General features: G+C 35.9%; 2 protein-coding genes across 2 annotated transcripts in view; one reads left to right on the top strand and one right to left on the bottom strand.

Moving 5' to 3' along the window:
• The window catches only part of LOC136034175 (interaptin-like), a 442,249-nt gene that overhangs the window by 229,355 nt on the left and 187,348 nt on the right, over nucleotides 1–25,546 (top strand). The gene's annotated exons all lie outside the window — the stretch shown is intronic.
• The window catches only part of LOC136034185 (uncharacterized), a gene marked incomplete at its 5' end in the record, with an annotated part of 118,292 nt that overhangs the window by 36,902 nt on the left and 55,844 nt on the right, over nucleotides 1–25,546 (bottom strand). The window contains 2 exon segments of the mRNA XM_065715363.1: nucleotides 14,090–14,229; nucleotides 15,267–15,578. Of these exon segments, the coding sequence (XP_065571435.1) occupies nucleotides 14,090–14,229; nucleotides 15,267–15,578 (452 nt within the window).

Below are 25,546 nucleotides of genomic sequence, written 5' to 3'. Positions count from 1 at the left end.
AAAAAAATTACTTTCTTAATAAAGTCAAAGACCCTGCAACTTCCTACAAACCACTTTAGATCTCCCTCTTCTAAGGAGTACTTACAAGATATACATTTCTAAAGTAAATTTTTCTTGATAAATACTGGTTAAAATCATTTTTTTTTTTTACAATGATCTTTTTGTATCAAACAGTTCCTGGTAACGAACTGTAATAAGGACCGACCCGGCTCAATAGTAACCAAAACTCTTAAAAAGGAATTTTGATACCAATAGCTACATCAAAAGAATTGTATTTTAATGCTGATTTTAAATATATAAGTTTAATCAAGTTTAGGCTTACCCATCAAAAGTTAAGGACCTGAAGAAAATTCGCCTTATTTTAGAAAGCAGGGGGAAACACTCCCTAAGAGTCATAGAATCTTAACGAAAATCACACCATCAGATTTAGCGTATCAGAGAACCCTACTGTAGAAATTCTAAGCTCCTATCTGTAAAAACGTGGAATATTGTATTTTTTGCCAGAAGGCAGATCATGGATGCGTTTTTATTTGTTTTTTTGTTCGTTTGTTTTTATTTTTTTCCCCGGGAGTGATTGTATCGAACAATTGGTCCTAGAATGTTGCGAGAGGGCTCATTCTAACGGAAATGAAAAGTTCTAGTGCTCTTTTTAAGTGACCAGAAATTGGAGGGCACCTAGGCCCCCTCCCACGCTAATTATTTTCAAAGTCACCGGATCAAAATTCTGAGATAGCCATTTTTTCAACATAGCCAAAAAATCTTAGAACTATGTCTTTGGGGACCAGTTACTCCTTCACAGTCCCTGTGGGGGAGGCTACAAGTTGCAAACTTTAACCAGTGCTTATATATAGTAATGGTTATTGGGAAGTGTAAAGACGTTTTCAGGGGGATTTTTCGGTTGGGTGAAGGGGTTGAGATGAGGTGGATATGTTGGGGGAGCTTTCCATGGAAGAATTTGTCATGGGGGAAGAAAATTTCTATGAACGGAGCGCAGGGTTTTCTAGCATTAAGAACGACGAAGACCAAAAATTCCCTATTGTTCTTCTTGTTTTTGGTGTTTGTATTCTAGCATTATTTAAAAAAAAGCAATGAAAAAATAAATATGAAGAAGTTTTTTCAGTTGAAAGTAAGGAGCAGCATTAAAACTTAAAACGAACAGAAATTATTACGCATATGAGGGGTTCTCCTACTCCTAATACCTTGCTCTTTACGCTGAAGTCTTTTTAGTAATTTCAACTATTTATTCCACGGCCTTTGTGATTCAGAGGCCATTCTTAAGGAATTGGGACACAATTTAAGCTTTAGTGTAAAGAGCGAGGCATTGACGAGGGGGCGAACCTCCTTATACACGTAGTAAAAACAAACAAATATAGAAGTTCGTTGCGTAAGTTAATTCGTTAGTTACGTATATTTTTTCTAAAAAAAATATGTTTGTAAAAAAGAGAGCGAGGTACTCACGAGGGGGTGAGCCCCCTCATATACGTAATAAAATCATACGAATACAAACGTTCGTTACCTAAACTAACTCGTAAGTTACGTATATTTATTATTAATAAAGACGTTCGTAAAAAACGTTCTAGTTGCCTTTTAAGTAACCAAAACATTGGAGGACAAATAGGCCTCCTCCCCCGATCCTTTTTTTCTCAAAATCATTCGATCAAAACTATGAGAAAGCCATTTAGCCAAAAAAATAAACATGCAAATTTTGTTTTAATGATTCATCTGCGGAGAGCCAAAATCAAAACATGCATTAATTCAAAAATGTTAAGAAATTAAATTAAAAATACAATTTTTTTTTTAAATGAAACAGAGATTACTTCGTATATGAAAGGGACTGCACTCTCCTCAACGCCCCGCTCTTCACGTTAAATTTCTTTACTGTTTTAGAAAGTAGAGTTGAGAGAAAGAGTCAAACTTTGGCGTAAAGAGCGGGGCGTTGAGGAGGGAGTAGCCCCTTTCATATACGAAGTAATTTCTGTTCGTTTGAAGTTTTAATGTCGTTCCTTAATTACAGTTAAAAAAAATTGTTTTTTTTCATTTAATCATATATATATATATATATATATATATATATATATATATATATATATATATATATATATATATATATATATATATATGTATATCAAGGAGGCACACTCGTGCCTATTTAAAGAGGCGAACCACGACAATGTTAAGCGATCTTTGGTTCAAGTGGTTGCAGAGGGATGGAGAGGGATGCATTTCGTAGCCCGAGCTCCAACTAAGAAACCTGCTAAATTTCATCCCCCTCCGACTTTTCCTTCATGGGGAAAATCTGGCCGAAAGTTTCGACCCCCAATCCCCCCCCCCCTTTAACGTTGTCCGATCGGGCTGAAATTCACAAGTTAAGGTCCCCTAGGGCCCAGGAGCTTCTCCGAGAAATTTCAGCTCGATCCGATAACTCCTTCCCTGTTTTCCAGAAACCACGCATAGCCACTTAAAATTCATTTACTTTTTTTTCCTAGACGCCTACAGGTCACATCCGACATCGGATCTGGGTGTACGAAGACTCATTCGATGCGGAATTCTCCGAGTAAGTGCCCATGAAAGTTTCGTAGGAAAATCTTAACCCCCCGAAAGTTTCGACCCTCCAACCCCCCCCCCACCCCACCCCTTTTAACGTTGTCCGATCGGGCTGAAATTCACAAGTTAAGGTCCCCTACGGCCCAGAAGCTTATCCGCGAAATTTCAGCTTGATCTGATAACTCCTTCCCTGTTTTCCAGAAACCACCCATTAGCTATTTAATTAACGGATTTCTCTCCATAAGAGCCCATGTTAATTTGAAATTTTTAAAACCTATTGAGAAGTTATATTTACACACATGCAAGTTATTACCTCAGTTGGTAGAGCGTGAGACTTTTAATCCTCGGGTCAAGGATTCAAGTCCCTTAAGGGCGTTTTTTTTTCACAACATCAAAAAAATTTTGATAACACCTGGACAGCTTATCATTTGAGAGATAACAGAATATTAGCTTCTTATGAGCAAAAGAAACATTTCGGTCATTCTATCTATTTTTTTTCTATTTTATACAATGATTTAAAAGCGGGGGGGGGGTTCCTCTCCTAATTCCTGTACGAGGAGTACAGGAATTATTAAATTACATCCACCATGGATTGTAGAAAAACGTACAGAATTAATATGAAAAAAAATAAACCTGTACAAAAGAGTCTTTAAAAGCGGGGGGTTTGCCTCTCCTAATAGTCTTCTTATAGTCCTAATAGTCTAATAGTCCCATGTTAATTTTTGAAATTCTTAAAAGTTACGAATATCAACATTCAAGTACATCAAAATAATCAGCTCGGCACGGCGAGAATGACTGCAAGCATCATAAAAATCCAGCTCCATTCCAGAAAAAATTTTGATAACACCTGGACAGCTTATCATTTGAGAGATAACAGAATATTAGCTTCTTATGAGCAAAAGAAACATTTCGGTCATTCTATCTATTTTTTTTCTATTTTATACAATGATTTAAAAGCGGGGGGGGGGGCGGCAGCCACCCAAGTTCCTCTCCTAATTCCTGTACGAGGAGTACAGGAATTATTAAATTACATCCACCATGGATTGTAGAAAAACGTACAGAAATAATATGAAAAAAACTTCGTTTTCTTAAAGAGTTAAAGAGGCTGCGTCCCAAAGTCGAACCTTAAAACGTACAGGAATTAGAAGAGGCAGTTGGGGGGCTGCCGCCCCCCAAACCCCCAGCTTTTAAAGACTCTTTTGTACAGGTTTTTTGTTTTTTTGCTAACCCCCAGCTCTTGGCTTCGGAAAGGCCCTCTTTTAATTAACAAAAAATTGAAATGAATGAATAATGGAATAACTTCGAAAAATGTTAAACACAAGAGGACAGGAGAACCATTGCGCCGAAACTAGTAATTAGTAACAATGAAGTCCCCCCCCCCAAAAAAAAGGTATCACATCGTCTTAAAGTAGTAAAGCAAAAGACACAAAAGAGACACGAAAAAGCCGCCCTGGCCGAGTGGGTTGGTGCGCTGAATTCGGGATCCCTTGTCTGAGAGGACGCGGGTTCGAATCCCAGTGTACCCAATTCTTCAGTTTGGGATGGGGGTCAGTGGCGTGACTCTGTAAGCTTATAAATCACCTGATTATTTTTTTCCCCTGTGAGATTCTAAGCCAGTAAAAGGAACGAAAGATATTTTTTTCCGTCTTTTTCTCTGTGAGTTAAATTAGTGAATAATTAAGAAATTCCGATCACATCAGTTTTTAAAAAGTGTGGTTCCATATTTGTTAACTCTATTGAAATAATTGTTATAACCAAACAATAGTTTGACATAGTTTAAAACTATTATTGAGGCACATACTATCATCTGTTTTCCTTACTATGATGCTCATATCATTAGCACCGCTGCCTGTGGGCACAAGTAATTTTTTTTTTTGAGGGGGTGGGGGGTATTTGGACAAGGGCGCTTCATATCAAAGTAGTTTTCGTTGAAACTTTGAAAGAGCTCATTTGATTGGAAATTGAAAGGGCTAGTACCCTTATTATTAATCAAAAGTGATTAGAGGGAAACTAACCCCCTCCCAGACCCACCATTTCTCAAAGCACGTTCAATCAAAATGTTGAGATAGTCATTTTGTTCAACATTTTTGAAAGATTCGAAAATTGTGTCTTTAAGGATGACAACCCCCCCCCACAGCTCCAAAGTAAGGGCTGTAAGTCATACCCCGGGGCCATTTAAGATTTATATAGAAGGACGATCGTATAAGCTTCGAATGGGACCCATTGGATTACTAATTGGAAGTTTTAGCGCTTTTTTTAGATTCAGGATAATTGACAGGTGAATACCCCCCTCCCCCCACACTCTATTTTTTCCGAAATGTATGGGATGGAAATTTTGAGGTGGCCCTTTGTTGTCGAAGAACTTTGAAAACAGCTCATTCGAATGAAAATTGAAAGGCTACTGCCCTTTTTAATAATGAAAAGTGATTAGAGGGCAACTAACCCCCTCCCGCGTCCACCATTTAACCAAAAACTTATTCAATCAAAATTTTGAGATAGCCATTTCGTTCAACTTTATTGCAAGGTCTGAAAATTATGTCTTAGAGGATAACTAACCCTCCCCCCAGAGCCCCTAGGGCTAGTTATGCTCTGGGGGCATATTATAGGTATATAGAAAGGGTGATCGTAAAAACTCCGGAATGGGCTCATTTTATTGGAAATCTGATGTCCTCGGGCTTTATTTAAGACTCAGAGTTATCGGAGGGTGGATACATCCCTCACATCGTGTTTCCCCGAAGTGCATCTGATAGAAATTTTTGGATGGACAATTGTTGTTGTAGAAATTTTGAAAAGAGCTAATTTCATTGGGAATTGAAAGGGCTAGTTCTTTTTTCAATAGTCAAAAATGACTGGAGGTCAACAAAGCCCCCTCCAACGCCCACTGTTTTCTCAAACAAATTCAATCAAAGTTTTGATATGGCCATTCTATTCAACTTAGTTGAGAGGCCCGGAAATTATTTCTTTGAGGATGACAAAACCCCCTACAGCCCTCAGGGCGAGGGTTGTAAGTTATGCCCTGGGGGCATTTGCATACAATGGGTATATATATACAAAAGGTGATCGTATAGATTTTGAAAGGGGATCATTGGATTTGTAATTAAAGTTCTAGTTCCCTTTTTAGGATTGAGAGTGATCGGAAGATGGATACCTCCCCACACCTGATATTTTCCCGAAATGCATCTGATCGAACTTTTGATTCAGCCTTTTTTTTGTCTTAGAAACTTCAAAAAGAACTCAATCAATTGGATATTGAAACAGCTAGTGCCCTTTTTAATAGTCGATAATATTTGGGGGAGACTAGCTCTCCTCCCACGCCCACTATTTCCCCGAACCCATGCAGTCCAAATTTTTAGATGGCCATTTTGCTCAACGTAACTGAAAAGTCAGGGAATTGTGTCTTTGAGGATGACAAGCCCCCGTTTTGTCTTTGAGGATGACAACCCTTGCCCTCAGGACAAGGGTTACAAGTTATAAACTGGAGGCATATAAGGTATATACAGAAAGGGTGATGGTATAAACTTCGGAGGGCACTGATTGAAGTTCAGAAGCCCTAGTGCCCTTTTTAAGATTCAAAGTGATAAGAGAGTTGATACCCCCCCTCCCCCAAAAAACTCGTATTTTCCCAAAATGCATCTGGTAGAAATTTTGAGATTGCCATTTGTTGTCAAAGAAACTTGGAAAACAGCTCATTCAATTGGAAATTGAAAGAGCCAGTTCCCTTTTTAATAGTTAAAACTGTTTGGAGCGCAACTAACCCCCTCCCACGCCCAGCATTTCTACAAAAACATCCGATAAAAATTTTGAGATATTCATTTTGTTCAACGTAAAACGTCTGGAAATTATATCTTTAAGGAAGAAAACCCCCACAGCCATCAGGGTAAGGGTTGTAAGTTATACCCTGGGGGCATATAAGGTAAGTATAAAAAGGGTTATCGTATAACCTTTGGAGGGCACATTGAACTGGTAATCGGATGTTATAGTCTTCTTTTTAAGATTCAGCGTGATTGGGGGTGGATACCCCCACATCTCGTATTTTCCCCGAAATGCATCTAATTTTAACTTTAAGATAGTCATTTGTTGTCGTAGAAACCTCGAAAAGGACTCATTCTACTGGAAATTGGAAGTGCCAGTGCCCTTTTTGATAATCTTATATCATTGGAGGGCAACTAACCCTCATCCCACGCCCGCCATTTCCCCAAACACATCGAATAGATTTTTGAGATAGCCGTTTTGTTGAACATAATTAAAAGGTCAGGAAATTATGCCTTTGAGTGTGGCATCCCCCCTCAAATCCCTCAGGGCAAGGCTTGTAAGTTATGGCTTGGGGGCATATAAGGTCTATATACACAAGGTAATCGTTTGGACTTCGGAGGGAGCTCATTGGATTCGTAATCAGAAGTTCTAGTGCCCCCTTTTTAAGAGTCAGAGTAATCGGGGGAGGGGGGTGTTCTGGTTATAAGAAGAGATAGGCGTTATCAGCCCTACTCATATTAACTTTTGCTCGTTTTGAGTTTGACTCGACTATTTAATGTAATTTCTGTTCGTTTTGAGTTTGATTTATTTATTGATAGTAAATAAAGTTTTAATAAACTTTTGTTAGTTTTAAGCTTGGTTGACTTTATTTCTGCTCATTCTTGGCCTAATGAAGCTCTTTACTTTTCTTTGAAAAACTTGTCCTGCGGAAAATGTTTTTTTTTTTTTTTAATTAGTAGCAAAGTTAAAGAAGTCAGAAAATTAAGTGTATATGTTGGATTGTTGAATATGTTGAGTGAAACCCAGAATTATTGAAAACTAAACAAAGTTTTTGATTTACTTTTTAGTAGGGGTAGGGTAGAAGAAGATTAAGGGATTTTTCTACAAGGTGTTTCTTATTTTGGTGTCATACAGGGGACTTATTTTGAATGTGATTGATAATGATTATTTTTGTTTTATAATTTTTATATCTGTCATTAATGTTTAATGTTTGAATTATATGGAAATGTAAATGTTGTGTTTTTGGTGATCCAGTTATCAATAAAAATAATAATTAAATATGACATCAATTGGAAACTGGCTTCAAGTAAGTGAAATCAGGGGAAAAGAAGAAATCAGGGGAAAAGGAGAATTTGGCTTTTAATTTCGTATTATTCCTTGCAAATAATATTTTTTGAAGAAATTAACAAAATCATTTTGAATAAATTAACAAAAGAAAATAAACAAGAGCTTAATAGAAGTTCAAATAGGCTAGAAGTAATTTAAAATAAGATAAGGTAATGAAGGTATTAAAAATATATCTCTAACTGGTCATTTATACCCGAAAAATGCAAAGTATATGTCATAGTAAACCCTCTTTAAAACCCAGTGACGGACACAGAAGTGACTAAGATGAGTTTTACAAGCAGCTGCAGGAACAAATATATACGATCCTGGGTAGAAATATGATATTTTTATTGGGAGATTTGAAATTCCAGGTTGGTAGAAATAGAAAAAGATGGTATCCTAGCCTGGGTAAATTTGGTGTAAGAAATAAAAATAGAAATGGTTATAGACAGGTGCAAATTTGTAGGGAAAGAGGACACCAGAAAAAATCTTGGGGGTCCAAGCCGCATTGGATCAACCGGTGATATTTCCAATTCACATCCAGAAACCTTTATAAACAAAAAATAATAAATAAATAAAGCTAATTTAAACAGGACATATAAAGAAAAAAACAATACAAAAACTCACGTCTTAATAGCTTCCAATAACATCATGCAAATAGCATGAATATGCACAACATATTGACAAATTAGGTTGTCTCTGGTAGAGTTGGAGTTTGAAATATTTTAATAATTGCCGATATCATGATGCAAATAGCACGAATACACACTAAAGATTGATAAGTTAGGTTGTCTTGTTACAGTTTAAGTTTGGATTCCCAAGCTCAAACTTTACCAAAGACAACTTGGTTTATCCAGTTTGACTTTGTCAGACATCACAATCATCAACACCAAAATTAAGTTATAATAGACGACTAAGATTATTTTTAATAAATAAGACAAATAATTATTTTTAATAATAAATACGACTAGTATTTATAGTCAACTCTTTTTAATTCCCTACTCAGCTTTGACATTAATCTATGCAATACTTACCAGTATTCAGAGAAATTCTTTTTCAATTTTTTTATGTTTATTTTAGGTTTGATACTTTGAACATAGGTTTTTCGCAATTATATACAATAATACAGAGTTATTACTTAATCTGAATAGGATGGGTAAAATCATGATCATTTTTTTGATTATATTACTGTTTGCACTAAGTAAAGTAACATTTTCTCAATACTAAACTTACAAATTTAATAATATATAAAGCAAATACAAAGAAACAAAACATTAAATATAGCACGAAACTGAAATATGGGCATGCACATATATGGGACAAAATAAATGCTAAGAAACATGACAGTATGAAATTCACATATATAGAGCTCAGGGCTGTCCTGAGGGTGGTCCCGAGGGGAGGGTTGGGGATATGACCCCCCAAAATGTTGGTCTTGTAAAACCCTAGCAAAAATGAATATAAACATATTTTTGATGCGTTTTTAAAAGTTTTATTGTAATTCCCCTTCCCTGAAAAAATCCTTGATACAGCCGTGACAGGAATATAATTATAATTTTCGTTTTAATATTTTTGTAAGGCTTAAATGTTAATTTATGGTTCTCGCAATAAAAAAACCACTTGAGTGTAATTTTGAGATCACTCTGTTGTTACAATACCCAATCAATGATATAAAACAAAGCGTTATATAATCAATGATGATAATCAATTATTTTACAAAAAATAATGTAACTAATAATTTTTTTAAATTATTGGAGGGGGCACCGCACCCAAAAGAACATTTGAAACAGCTCAGGCCCTAAGGAGTGAGCACCAATAGTTCTTCATATGAACATTGATTAAGTAAGCCATTTGTCAAAGATTTCCCATATTTTCCTTTTCTTCTCGTATATTCTGCTGACACTTCCGTGGTTCCACTTTCTAAGCGTTTCCGATGTTACTAACCACAAAGTTCGTCTGTTGGTCCAGATATAAGAAAACTTCTGAAGATAATAACTACACGGAAAGGTCGCTAAATGCCTTCAAAGGGAGAGATGAATAAATTTATGGGATCATCAGTATAAAGCTTGAAGTTTAAATTGGGTTACATCAAACTGTTTTGATCCAATTCAAAAATAGGCTGTGAATATTTATAGAGCCTGTGACACACTTTGAAGTGAGAATTCAGCCCTCAAAGAGCGTTTCAGGGTTGGTTCTAGTCTCCAATTCTACCTTCAGAACTTTGGATGCATGGTTAAGGTAATGAAAATACAGAAGCCCTAATAGAAGACTAATAACCAAAGATTACCAAAGGGTATTGTGCTTGAAAACAGTACTGTGCCTGAGGGACTGAGAGAACGTTTCAACCTTGTAGAATCCTCACAATTTTGTGCAAAACAATATTCGGTGTTCTGTTTATGGTCTTTGTAGATGCAGACCAAATCCAATTTTTGAAGGGGAAGAAAAATGGAGATGTAGATAAATCCTTTATTTTCAGGTCAATTATAAGACTAACTGTCCTTTAAATGTGTCTTTTCGGGGCTGGAACTCCATAATCATTCTGACCTCTGTGGAAAAAGGGGCCTTATTCGTTTCAAGAATGACAAATACTAGAACAGGCTATTGGGCATCGACCGAACATGGTAGGCAGTAAGAGTAAGTGCCCTTTTTTATAGTGTCCTGGCCTAATATTACCTCTGTAAGGATGGAGGTCGTTGAATTTTGTCACCTTGGCATACTAGAGGGGTTTATCAAATATCAGCCAAACCCGATGGGGAGCCCAATCTGCAAACCGCGGATAGGGCTCGCCTATCTTTTTTCCCTGTCTAAAAGATACTTATGACACTATCAAGGTGTTCAACTTTTTTTTCTCCCATGTTGGCTTACCTACACCTTTTTCTTTTAACTGTGGTATTATTGAGGTGTTCTACATTGTTAAACTCATCATGAGAACCCCATCCACCAACTTCAGACTGGTTTCGGCTGGCGATACCCATTTCTGAAAAACGAAGTACCCACCATTCGCCAGTCGTCAGCCATCAGCGGCAAGCGGAAATATATCGTTAGAACCCGTATTAGAAGCAAAAGAGCTCCTGTTTGCACCTGGGATTGTTGAACAGGGATGTTTTCTTGTGCCTCAGTCAACGCGTCACATGTCCAGGGAAATTAGCCCAACGAGTGAGATTCTGGCAGCTATTAATAGCTTTTTTTCATCCAATCTTGGCACCGTATTCTACAAAATACAATACTTTGTGGTCAGACACTGGGCAGAGTGACCAGTGGCTGGAAAGTGAATAAAATCAGCAAAAACATACGTATACAACTCTCGGCGGCATCCAAATATGGTTGTCACCATTACCTCCTGGCACATACACATGTTGTGAGTTTTTCAATCGTTCCTCAGATGTAAAATTTTTATGATTGCCTCCCTTGTTTCGTTTCTCCCTATGACGTGCCTATTTTTTTCGTTTGAATTAGCACAACTAGTCAAAAATTGCTTTCAACAGTTTTCTGCTGTGGGGGTATGAAAAGCCGTAAAAGCTCGGATATGAGACATTTAATGGTATGTACCCCAACACCTCGTATTACCTTAGCACCACAAAAAGTGTTTTTTCCGTTTATTAATGCAATTTGTCAACATTGCACAAGTATTCAGATTTGGATGATTCTATCAGACAAGGTTCAGTTAAACGAATTATTTTTTTTCCCTTGAGACTTCTCCTATCAAAGGATTCCGTTTTTGAAAGATTTCAAATTTAGATCATTTTTTCCCTGACAAGTGATAAACTTGTCCAGGCAAAGAAAATGGATTATCACTTATAATACGAATTGATAGGAGGGGTTAAATTCGAGAGTTTTTACACCAGATGATCACTTTAAAAACAAGATGGAAGTAACCAAAATCTATGTGTCATTAATCCAAGTGGTAGCTTTTTATTCTATCCTTTACTTCCATTCCAATCATTTAACTTGGAATAGTGAGAAGTTACCAACCCTTAAGAACGTGCACCGAAGGGGGAGCTATGGGTCCAGCCTCTCTAAATATCTTGTTTTTTGGGATTTCAAGGCATATTTATGAAGCTGTCACACACAATTGGTCTTTCTATTACTGCCCCTCCTCCTAAAAAATTTTTGGGTACGTATCTACCCACCCCCGTGGTTTTTAGTCACTAGCAAAAATTCTATTTTGCAAAATTACGGCCCTTTCCTTAAACGAACTTTGTTAGACCCTGTTAATATCACATAAAAATGTTTTTGTCGTTGAAGGGCCAGAGAGACCTGGAAAACAAAGGGGCCGGAGAGACCAGGAAACAAAGGGGCCGGAGTATGCGGGAATTTCTTTCAGAAATAGCATGGTGGGTTTTCGATTGTCAAGCGAAAATCCATTGCCCATGTTTCCTAAGGTTTGAATATCGAGAATTTTAAAGCGTTAAATTTTAGTAGATTAAAAAAAATCATTGTACATAAACTAACAAAAGATAATAATCGAAATGATGGAATCTTGAAGTAAATTTTCTTTTTCTACTTATTCAATTCAGCTAAATAAAGTGGTTAAAAAACAAAGGCTAAGGTAAGGATAAATCTTGCTCAATAAAGGGAAAAGGTCTTCGTAGTTCTTGCTACGGTTTTAGCTACCCAGTTTCTCTTTTTTCCTGCCAGTACTACCCGATCGTTCGGAAAGAAAGACCTGCAATAGCTTATACGTGACTTGATGTCATAGGATTATATTTCGTTCATTAGGTTAATACAGAACCAGTAAATTTATTCGATAAATCTAACCTCATTGATATACCATCTCAAATAAATTGTCTCAAGGAGATCATTGCATAGAAATTTTAAACTTTATTTTGAGTTTGATCCTCTTTTTAATTTTTTCTGACGGATGACGTGGTTTTATGCTATATATTGTATAGACCACATAGCTGTCATCAGCTATTGGGATGGCAGTAGATTTTAAGATAGGGGATCGGATATCTCTACGGTTCCCAAAAGCTTCAATCAAAGTTGCCGTATGATCACTTTTGACTCTTAAATGGAGAGTAGAACTACCAATTTACGATCAAATGAGCCCCTTCCAAAGTTCATATCACCACCACTTTCGTAAAAACCTTATATGTTTTTGGGGCATAGCTTACAACATTTGTCTTTGGCTCTGAGGGGTTGTGTCGACCCAAACGGTTTCGGATTATGGTTTCAAATAAACTACATGAGACTTCGTTGCTATAATTATGAGAGAATGGTTCAACCAATGGGCTTGATTTGTTTGGAAGAAAATCGTTCAGAGATGCGAAGGGGATGGTAGATCCCTTTATATATGCGGTTTTTGCAAATGAGTAGCAACTATAGACCGCTTACAAACTGCGTCTGTGTAATCAGCTATCTGGGTGGCAATGGATTTTAAGATTGGTGAAGAAGTATCCCTAAAGTCCCAAAAGTATTTTTGGATCATAGTTTCAAATATTTCATGAGACATGGACACCGGGACACAAATAACGACCGAGACACAGAGAATATAAATGACGACCGGGACACAGAGAATATAAATGACGACCGGGACACAGGGACACAACTACAACGGGGACGCCAGGGGGCACAGGGGGGATATATAAATGACGACCGGGACACAGGGAATGTTCGAAGAGAAATTACAGACCGGGACACCGGGACACAAATGACGACCGGGATACCGGGACACGGGGAATATAAATGATGACCGAAACACTCAAAGAGAAATTACAGACTGGGACACCGGGACACAAATGACGACCGGGACACAGGGACACAACTACAACGGGGACGCCAAGGGGCACAGGGGGATATATAAATGACGACAGGGACACAGGGAATGTTCGATTAGCAATCACCATCAACAAAGCTCAAGGGCAATCATTAGAATAATGAGGAATAGATCTGAATACGGATTGTTTTTCCCATGGACAATCATATGTTGCATGTTCAAGAGTCGGTAAACCTGACAATCTATTTATATGCACAGACAATGGGACAGCGAAGAATGTTGTATATTCGCAAGTTTTACGTAGTTAAAAACATTTATATATCTCTCTATATTCACAGGTGGGACACATGGACACAACTTCAATGGCGCGTAACTAAAATGGCGCGTAACGACTTACGCGGGCGGGGGGGGGGCTTAGGGGGGTGGATGGTTTGCGCAAAGCGCCCCCACCAACTAGGTGTTGAGGTGGTGCGAAGCGCCACCCCAACAGCTTGTAGTTGATAATATTAGCACCTCAAACAAAAACTTTTTATTGAAAACAATCTATAGTAGTTCAGTTAGGAAGCCATAAGAGGTTGGAATTCATTGTTCAAAAATTCTTGCTTAATTTTACCTTGGATATGTTAGTTGTTAAATAAAATAAATTGCATTTTCTGCTAGGTTCAAGTGAACTATAGATAATATAGTTTTATTGTAAATGAATGGAAAGGTTCTTCTGAAAACGGTTTTATTGGAACGAAAATTACTTACTGGAAGCGAATTAAGGGGCTGAGATTTTCTTTTTCTTAGCGCGGTCAATATCGCTACCAAAATGAATAACGTCGCAATTGAGAAAGCCAGGGCTGTTGTTATGGCAGGACTCCATGTCAACTTTGGGCGAGAGGCTTCAGCTGAAACGGAAATAGTATGCTCAATCAAAGGCATGGACAGAGATAGGTTGAAACATTGTCCCAAGATCTTAGTCCACAGGTACGATTAGGATGAAAGTATTTTTCATTTGCTTGAGTACTGTTATTTTCTGACAGTTTCCCTAAACCGAGAAGCTAGTTTTGCTGTTAAACTTCTTCGTGATCAGCAGGGAAGAAGAAAAGCATAGTGGTTATGGGTGGCTCGGAATCCATAGAGCTGTCACTACTCATACCTTTTACTTTAGCTGATCAAAATAGTCTTATCGCTTTTCATGATCCATGCTGCTGGATAACAATTTTTTCTAAACCTTTGATTGTCCAGGTTGTTTCCAATGACGCCTCATTTTCAAAAATTGTGAATTTACGTTTTTGGGTTGTCCTCTAGGCAAATTTGAAATTCACATATTCAACCATTTTAAACTGAGTACAAAAATGAAAATCGATCTCTTTATTTCTTTTTGCTTAATCAGTTGGTACTCTATAAGTTTAATTTGGAATAATCAATTGAAAAAACAATTCTTTTTTTCACTTCTCCTAAGTTATCCCGATTTATGCCAATTAGCTATTGTTATAGCCCTGTATGGAGTATGTTCATCCACTCAAATGAGCCCACTTCCAATCTTATAGGTCTCTAAATTTGATTTTTTCAAAGCTGCGATCTATCTAGGTCGTTTTTTCAAACCAGAAGATGTTCGTGTGAAAATTTTCTGAAAGGATTACCAACTTGTTTAAGAGAAATGAACATATATCGAGAAAAAAATAATAATATACCCTATTATTGCTCGTCTACAGACAGAAGATAACTTCGAACAGAATATAATGTTAATGTTCTGCTTAAATGATAATGTGATTAGAAAAGTTTATCAGAGTAAAAGAAAATTATGACATAAAGTACCTTCTTTACTATTAATTATATGAAATCTATATATCTTTTTCTTCTCTTCGCTGTTCCTTAATTATGTTGCACTGGATAATACAAAAAAACTATTTAGACATAAAAAGTAGGGCTATATGCTTACCAGTAAGTGAGACTGTCTGCTGCGCTGCTCTCTCCATTGGAGTATGAATCGTAAAGCTTCTACTGCCTCCAAAACCGTAAAGGTTAACTGCTGCTACTGTAATCCTATACTCTGTTCCAGCTTCGAGATTTTCAAGCATGAATTGTGGCTCGCTGTTCGTTAAATTAATTATTGAACTAGACAGAGATGCGTCAAGGACATTTAGTGTAAACCAAGAAGTGACTCCACCGTTAAATCCTTCTATACAAGAAATAAATAAGGAGGTTGACGTTTGATTTGAAACTGTGCAATTTTGAATTGGTTCAGGTTTCCCTAAAATAAAACATGTTATGCAAGAAAGAAAGAAGAACTTTAAGCGCCTTTATGGATTCATCCAGCTTTAAGTTCGGAGCAGCCAAAAGCAGGACAAAGAACAAATCGTCAAACCAGCCTATTTCTAAAGTCCTGAAGACAAACTTTCAGCCTTGTAATCAATCTTTTAAAATTTGGAAAATTAGGAACATACTAAATATTTTCTTCAATGTTGGGCACAATAAATTTAGAAGGATGGTTTCAGACCCACGCTCGTTTTTGGATGAAAACTACGTGCTAAACTACTCAGAGCAATAAAAATTTTAGATTATAGCTCTGTTTTTACAAATCTATCAAAAGAACAAAAACATATTTTAATCTTAAAAGGGCTAAACGGTTAGTGACAATGAGCTCCTAGTAAAGAGTGACCTAAACTTTTTAGCAGCAAAAAATATCTGTAAATTTTACTAATTTATTAGTGTGTTTCGTATTTGAAGTAATTATTTATTTCACGTAATGTTCGTTTTATAGTTTCATTTATTCCTTCAAAGTCGATTCTGTTTGTTTGAAGTTTAAATTATTATGGTACGTTATTTTTGCTCGTCTTAAGTTTTTCTTAAGTTTTTTAGTTTTTCTGTTGAAGAATCAAATTGGCCTGTCTCTTAAACATTGGACAGAGCTCAGATATTAGGTAAAAGTTTTTATCTACTATAATATTGCGCAACAAAATTTTAGCAATAGTTTCACTAATAGAAATCGGATGGATTGGGACGATCATTATTATTTGTTTCCTATAAATACATATTTTAATCCACCATTTCATCAATAGAATCTGTTTAATGTTATATTTTGGTGTAATTGTTAGTTTGTTTCAATAAATGCGTAGCAAGTTTGTTTATTATAAAGCGCTCTGCTTTGCCACCACGAATCAACACAACCACAATTGTCTTGTTAATTTTTGGTTTTAATTTTGGTTTCTATTCCACTGATATTTTAATTGAAGTGTTTGAATATCCTGAATATTTGAAGCAAATTAACCTAAAAGCCCATTAAGTGAGCTAAGAGTCAATTAAACCACACATTTTTTTAAATTCAAAACTTGTTTGTTCTCGGCCAGATCCCCTTGTCCTGATCTACTTCCTCTTAAACTCTGACGCTGACCCAAGAAAACCAATATTAGATCTGTTTTATGGTTTCACGAGTTGATCTAACCAACGTTTTACAAAATCTTTATTCCTCTTGGGTTGTGAATGACCCAGTATATATGGCTAGTAAGTTGCTATCCGTTGAGGGACAAAAATAATCGGGCGTATTTTGGACGTCACTAACCGATAAGATACATCTTGGCACTTACGTGTTATCCCGACTAGGCTTGAGAAGTTTGATCTTAAAGAAAGAAAACAATCAAAAATGGGGTTTTTTAAAGCCAAATATAAATATTGAAGAAAACGTAAAAAGAGAATATTTCGGGAGAACAACCGCCTCTTTTCTTCAGCGCGAATGAAATAATATTAGTAAAGAAAAAATAAAATAAAAAACAAGCGCGGAAAGTACAACAAAACCAATGAAACAAACCACAAAAAAATGTAATAAAATTCAATAAAAGACGAAAATTAAAAAAATTAAAATGAAATACCTAACAAACAATAAAGTGAGTTATTCACCAATATCCGTGATTTGCACAAAATCCATACAAATTTGAACTGCCAATGACGTATATTAATTAACAATTTTTTTGCGTGAAGTTTGATCTATTATAACGAGTTTTTTTTCGTGCAGTCTAAGGTGATCAGCTTAGCCTGAGTGAAACAAACTAACATGCATATATATATATATATATATATATATATATATATATATATATATATATATATATATATATATATATATATATATATATATATATATATATATATATATATATATATATGTATATATGGTTAGATTAGGCATTTAATACCGCTGTATTACCCATTTTCTGACCATGCATTAAGAGCAAATTAGCTTATGCTCAGTGGAAAACAAGTGACGAGTGATAGAATATAACGGACTTGTATATTTTAGGCTATATATTTGCAAATTAGGGGTGGGGGTGGGGGTGAATTATTTGGACAGGGTGAAGTCGGAAAACAATTCTTACTTAATAATGTACAGATAATCGTAGCTAACATATTTTGCATGCAGACCGACTATAATCCCCCCCCCTTATGATGCCAATATATAGCCCAAATTTGTTTCTAAAGTATTATATTTTCGTTATATTTTGGTATATCAAACAGTTCGTGGTAACGAAATGTAGTAAGGGGCGACCCGACCCTTTACTATTATTAATAGTACACGAAACTCTAAAAAACGGAACTTTGGTGCTAAAATATACATCAAAGTATTGGATTTTCATGCTGATTTTAAATAAATAAGTTACATCAAATTTAGTTTTTGTCATCAAAAGTTACGAGCCTGAGAAAATTTGCCTTATTTTAGAAAATAGGGGAAAACACCCCGTAAAAGTCATAGAATCTTAACAAAAATCACACCATCGCATTCGGCGTATCAGCGAAAATTCCTATCTACAATTAAATAAAAAAAACTAATTTTTTTAGCTGAAAGTAAGGAGCGACATTAAAACTTAAAACGAACAGAAATTACTCCGTATATAAAATGAGTTGTCCCCTCCGCAATCCCTCGCTCTTTACGCTAAAGCTTTTAATTATTTTAAAAAGTAGAATTGTGGCAAAGAGTCAAACTTTAGCGTAAAGAGCGAGGGATTGCGGAAGGGACAACCCATTTTATATACGGAGTAATTTCTGTTCGTTTTAAGTTTTAATGTCGCTCCTTACTTTCTGCTAAAAAAATTAGTTTTTTTCATTTAATTTCTGAACGTTTTTGAATAATGCATGTTTGGGTTTGGCTCTCCGCACATAAATTATTAAAATGAAATTTGTATATTAATTCTTTTGTTGGCTAAATGGCCTTCTCTTAGTTTTGATCAGACGATTTTGAGAAGTAAGGGGTGGAGAAGGAGGCCTAGTTGCCCTCCAATTTTTTGGTTGCTTAAAAAGGCAACTAGAACTTTTAATTTTTAACGAACGTTTTTATTAGTAAAAATATACGTAACTTATAAATTAGCAACATACGTAACAAACTTTCATAATCTTATATTTTTATTATGTATACAAGGGGGTTTGTATCCTCGTTAATACCTCGCTCTTTACACTAAATCTTAAGTTTTGTCCCAATTCTTTAAGAATGACCCCTGAATCAGAAAGGCCGTAGAATAAATAGTTGAAATTACTAAAAATACTTTAGCATAAAGAGCGAGGTATTTATCTCCTCCTAAATACCTCGCTCTTTATGCTAAAGTATTTTTAGAACCCCTCATGTGCGTAATAATCTCTGTTCGTTTTAAGTTTCAATGCTACGTTTTCCTTTCATTTGATAAAATGTTTTCGTGTTTATTTTTCATTGTTTTCTTATAGTAATGCTAGAAAATCATGCGCCCTTTTCCTTGAATTTTTCTTCCCCCATGACAGATTCCTCCAAGGAGTGATCCTCCAACATAGCCCCCTCCCGTCAGCCCCACCCCCCAAACAAAATAAAATCCCCCTGAAAACGTCTGTACACTTCCCAATAACCATTACTATATGTAAACACTGGTCAAAGTTTGTAACTTGCAGCCCCTCCCCCAGGGATTGTGGGGGAGTAAATAATCCCCAAATACATAATTATTATGGTTTTCGACTATGCTGAACAAAATGGCTATCTCAAAATTTTGATCCGTTGACTTTGGGAAAAAATGAGCATGGGAGGGGGCCTAGATGCCCTCCAGTTTTTTGGGTCACTTAAAAAGGGCACTAGAACTTTTCATTTCCGTTAGAATGAGCCCTCTTGCGACATTCTAGGACCACTTGGTCGATACTTTGACCCCTGAAAAAAAAAATAAAAATAAACACACCCGTGATTTGTCTTCCGGCAAAAAATACAAAATTCCACATTTTTGTAGATAGGAGCTTGAAACTTCTACAATAGGGTTCTCTGATACGCTGAATCTGATGGTGTGATTTTCGTTAAGATTCTATGACTTTTAGGAGGTGTTTCCCCCTATTTTCTTAAATAAGGCAAATTTTCTCAGGCTCGTAACTTTTGATGGGTAAGACTAAACTTGATGAAACTTATATATTTAAAATCAGCATTAAAATGCAATTCTTTTGATGTAGCTATTGATATCGAAATTCAATTTTTTAGAGTTTTGGTTACTATTGAGCCGGGTCGCTCCTTACTACAGTTCGTTACCACGAACTGTTTGAAAATGTGAAATTTCGTATTTTTTGACAGAAGACAAATCACGAGTGCCTGTTTATTTGTTTTTTTTTTTGTTTTTTTACCCAGGGTTCATAGTATCGACCAGGTGGTCCTAGAATATCGCAAGAGGGCTCATTCTAATGGAAATGAAAAGTTCTAGTGCTCTTTTTCACTGACCAAAAAATCGGGGGGCATCTAGGCCCCCTCCCACGCTCATTTTTCTCCAAAGTCAACGGATCAAAATTTTGAGATAGCCATTTCGTTCCGCATAGTCAAAAACCATAATAAGTATGTCTTCGAGAATAAATTACTCCCCCACAGTCCCTGGGGGAGGGGCTACAAGTTACAAACTTTGACCAGTGTTTACATATAATAATGGTTATTGGGAAGTGTACAGACGTTTTCAGGGGGATTTTTTTGGTTTTGGATGTGGGGCTGAGGCAAGGGGGCTATGTGGGAGGATCTTTCCTCGAAGAAATATGTCACAGGGGAAGAGAAATTCAATGAAGGGCGCAGGATTTTCTAAAACTACTATAAAAAAATAATGAAAAAATAAACATGAAAGGTTTTTTCAATTGAAAGAAAGGATTAGCATTGAAACTTAAAACGAACAGGGATTATTAAGCATATGAGGGTTTCTAAAAATACTTTAGCATAAAGAGCGAGGTATTTAGGAGGAGATAAATACCTCGCTTTTTATGCTAAAGCATTTTTAGTAATTTCAACTAATTACTCTACGGCCTTTCTGATTCAGGGGTCATTCTTAAAGAATTGAGACAAAATTTACGATTTAGTGTAAAGAGCAAGGCATTAACGAGGGTAAAAACCCCCTTATATACATAATAAAAATATAAGAATATAAAAGTTTGTTACTTAAATTAATTTTTAAGTTACGTATATTTTTTACTAATAGAAACGTTCGTTAAAAATTAAAAGTTATAGTTGCCTTTTTATGTAACCGAATAATTGGAGGGCAACTAGGCCTCTTTCCCCACCCCTTATTTCTAAAAATCGTCTGATCAAATCTAAGAAAAAGCCATTTAGCTAAAAAAGGAATTAATATGCAAATTTCATTTTACTAATTTATGTGTGGAGAGCCAAAATCAAACATGCACTTATTCAAAAACGTTCAGAAATTAAATAAAAAACTAGTTTTTTAACTGTAAGTAAAGAGTGGCATTAAAACTTAAAACGAACATAAATTACTCCGTTTATGAAATGGGTTGTCCCCTCCTCAACGCCTTGCTCTTTACGCTAAAGCTTTTAATTGTTTTACAAGGAAGAATTGTGGCAAAGAGTCAAACTTTAGCGTAAAGAGCGAGGCGTTGAGGAGGGGACAACCCATTTCATATACGGAGTAATTTCCGTTCGTTTTAAGTTTTAATATCGCTCCTTACTTACAGTTAAAAAAAATAGTTTTTTTTATTTCATTAGGATCGAGCATTACAGAAACTGTTTCTACTTAGTCGAAGAAATTGATTTTTGTAGATGACAAGATATATTAAGTCAATTAAGCACTTTTGGATATATTTCGTTATGATTAACCTATCTTTACTTCTCGAGTGTGGTCGGGGTAACACGTAAGAACCCTTACCTTCAAATAAGATTTTTCCTCATTGCCTTTTGGCAATGTTTTTAATGTTTTCAAGTTTCCCTTGTCTTTATCTACCTGCCCTGTAAGTCATAAACAAATTCAAAAAGAAATTGTTGGTCAATTTTAGGTGCTATACAACCAATCAGCTAAATATTTTTATGTTCATTCATGTCTAACTAGCCCTGTTATGCCCAATAACTTACAAACCTATCAGGAAAGAACCGATCAGGAACGTCATTTTAAAGCTTACTCTATGGTCCCGAAATGTAAAGCCCTGTTTTTTCCGTTTCTTTTTTTAATTCAAAGCCATTTAACATTTTGGATTGGAACGTGAAAATCACTCTAAGACGAGTAACTGGGCTGATTAAAACTTGTTACGGGTCACAGGCGATTTGAAAAAAATAATCGCTCCCACTTTCAGGCTAAATAGTTGTTTTTCTTGCGTATTAGGGTTTCCTTGATCAATACCATACGAATATAAGCATCAAGCTTTAAAAAGAATTGTCGACCAAACCAAACCAAACCATTTTGGACAAACCAAAAGACGACAAAATGTTTTCATATTCGTATCTCTTTCCCCAAACATAGTACTTGACTTCTCCTGCCCTCCTAAAATGCTCCTTGAAAGTCAAAAACTCATACTCCTGTCCCTTCCACGATATTAAAGATTAACTGTTTCGACGGCCTGGATGAAAATACTGTCTTACGATTTACCTGACTACTTCAAAGTGAATTAAATAAAAAAGACCACATTTTTTCATTTGGAAGTAAGGAGCAACATTAAAACATAAAACGAACAGACATTATTACGTATATGAGGAGGGTTGTCTTAACCTCAATACCTCGCTCTTTACGCTAAAGTTTGATTTTTTGTTTCAGTTATTTAAAAATGACTCCTGAAACATAAAGGCCGTTTAATTAGAATAATAATCTTCTTTAAAAGCTCTAAAAAATTTATTATCCAGCTCTCTGTCTATGAATCTTTTTTTCCCAGGAAAATGTTTCTCCACCGAAACATCTTCCAAAATCCCCCCCCCCTATTCCATCAGAAAAACTCCCATGAAAAACATCTGTATACCTCCCAGCATCCAACACTATATGTAAAAAATGGAAAAGCTCATAGCTTCCAACCCTTCACCTGGAGACTGTGGGGGGTCAACTCATTCTTAAACCCATAGTTATTACATTTTTCGATTATGGTGAAAAAATGGCTATCTTAAAATTTTGATTTGGCAACTTTGGGAAAAATGAGCGCTGGAGGTGGGCTAGCTGCTCTCCTAGATTTTTTGGTCACATAAAATGGGTACTAGAACTTTTGATATCTAATCAAATGACAGTGGTATCCCCTCTGTGTGTACTAGCAGACCCTATCGATTGGAGTTGTCAAACCCTCATATCCCCTCTATACGTGCTAGCAGAGCCATATCCCGGTGTATTACTGGAGCTACTAGCCCCTTGTATGTACTTATACCCTGGTCACAGTGGCACATATCTTGCCAATAAAGACAGCAGTGTTTCCTGGAAACACTGCACTCTGATTAGAATACTGTTCTAAGGAAAATGAACTTTGCTTGACAAGATTAATGTAGCGATAAAACAATGCAATGGTTCCGAGCACACAGTACCCATCTGGTGAGCATCACGTGACATTAGTATAAAAGTTTGATGGAGATTTACCTAGTATCACAGTTCCACATAGACATTTGATAAATTTACAATGACTCAAGATCGAAAAAGTTTATTACTTCAAAATAAGTGGCTTTACGCTATTCCAATTTACAGGAGTTGACAGCGATAATATAAATACATGAGCTCCTAATGCAGCGACTGAAATTAGAAAGGATTGTTGGTTAACTTTTGAGTGGGATGAGATGTTTGGTAGATATTTTATATCTTTGAGTAAATCTAAGTTGGAGGAAATACTGTGTTTCATGACTGAAGTGTTTATAATGCATATATCCAGACTAAATGAATTGAATGTAATTATGAATTACATAGAGGACAGCGGATTGACTCAAATTATGATAAAATTGAATATATATATATATATATATATATATATATATATATATATATATATATATATATATATATATATATATATATATATATATATATATATATATATATTTATTTATACATATATATGAAGGTAGGACACTAGACTATGTAGATGAATTTCAGTACTTAGGTTGTAGGCTTTCGTCAGATGGGAAATGGAAGAAACATCTCAAGATAGTAGAAAGTTGATGGATATTATGATAGATGATAGATAGATATTAGGATATAGGACTGCTAAAAAATGATTTTAGTGCTAGGGTTAGATCGGCTTTGCATTACGGGACGGAGCTTTGGGGGTTTAATAAGGGGTTGAATTTAGAAAGAATGCAGTTGAGGTTTTTTAAGCGTGATAACAAGTTTAATTGGTTAGTACTAATAGGGGATATAGGAATGAAGTGTATGAGACAGAGTAGGTTAATTAGCATGGTTAGATATTGGAAAAGGGTGTCATTGGTAGAAGTTAATAGGCTAGCTAAACAAGCATTTTTAATGATGCTTCAAGATAGGAGGAAGGATCCTTTGCCAAATTAGGTGAAGATATATTAGACCGTGCAGGGCTAGGTAATTGCTGGAATGAGGGTAAGGGGATAGGAGATATGGTAGGGACTGTATCTAGGTTAGTTGCTACTAGGCTAGAATCTCAGGAAGCTCAGGTTTGGCAAGCTGAGAAGGCCACCTCGCCGTCCCTTGGGATATATGAGGAGGACAAGGAGAACTGGGGCGAATAAATTTACCTAAAAATGGGATTGGATCCGGATGATTTGAAATGGGTAATGCATGTAAGGGGGAATTTTATGCCTTTTGGAGAACGTAAAAATATTAATAGAGAAATAGATTGAGGGATGGTCCTTACAGTTGCCCTATGTGCGGAGAGATGGATGAGTCTCTGCATCATTTTTTAGGGGATTGTAGGGAGTTGAGGGAGTTGCCCTTGGAAATATTTGGTAGGGAGGTTAGGGGGAGAGATCAGATTTTGGAAATTTTGAGAAGTAGGTGTTACTTAAGTATAAATAATAATGGAAAGTTCGTCCGGGTAGGTATGAGGTATCGTGATGTTTTCTTAAGTAATTAGTTTAATGTCTTTTCAGTCTATGTTTGTTGCTGTATTGTTTTTTCACTTGTTTTCTGTATGTCATCATGGCCCAATTGAGCTTTTCTTGTGAATAAATCTATCTATCTATCCATCTATATATATATATATATATATATATATATATATATATATATATATATATATATATATATATATATATATATATATATATATATATATATATATGTTTATGATAATGTTTTATAATGATTTGTTTTTTTGTTAGATACTAGAGTTGATCGTTAGGGTACCAATCCTCCCGAGGGTACCAATTCTGGGACTGCAACTGTGGACCCCTGGACCTTTGGTGGTCATGTACACTCCAAGGCAAGCTTATTAGACATTTCAACGTTTCTGAAAAAGTGAGTATCTAAAAATTTTGATGTAATATCATTAAATCTACCGGGGGCTGGTTAGCAAAAAAGACATGGAAGGGAGGCTGTCTGCTTTCAAATCACCGGTGATTCCTTAAGAAGAACATTCAATCTCCAATCAAGTGAGTCCCCTACCAAGTTTCTATGACAATCGCATTAGAGTGGCAGAGTAGCAAGTATTAGAAGTAGCAGGAGAAAAAGTTTTTCAGTTTTTAGCTGGGTTTTTAGGAAAAATATTTATTCTAGTTTTCATTTTTTCTTGGTGGTTCCTTATCCCCGAAGACTTTTGAGTCGATCAGGGAAAATGTCTTTTTTCCTTTAGTGGGTCATTATTTTGGCGGAGGGTCTACCCTCCCCCGCAATAAAAGGGTTGATAGTTTTCATCCAGAGAAGAATTCCTTGAATTTTCGATTTTATTGCGTGCCAAACATCAAATAAGCCCCCTTTTCCACTATAAAAAAAATGTTCAAACAATAAGCAAATTTACATTATTGACGGCTCTTGGCCCAAGGACTGTTGGGGTTATTTCATACCGGGGGGAAGGGCTTTGTATTTGAGTATTTGAGTC

This window comes from Artemia franciscana, chromosome 12 (assembly GCF_032884065.1).
Source record: "Artemia franciscana chromosome 12, ASM3288406v1, whole genome shotgun sequence".
Classification (NCBI taxonomy): Eukaryota; Metazoa; Arthropoda; class Branchiopoda; order Anostraca; family Artemiidae; genus Artemia; species Artemia franciscana.
Note: the sequence above shows the minus strand (reverse complement) of the source record. Positions and strands in the feature narration are given on the sequence as shown.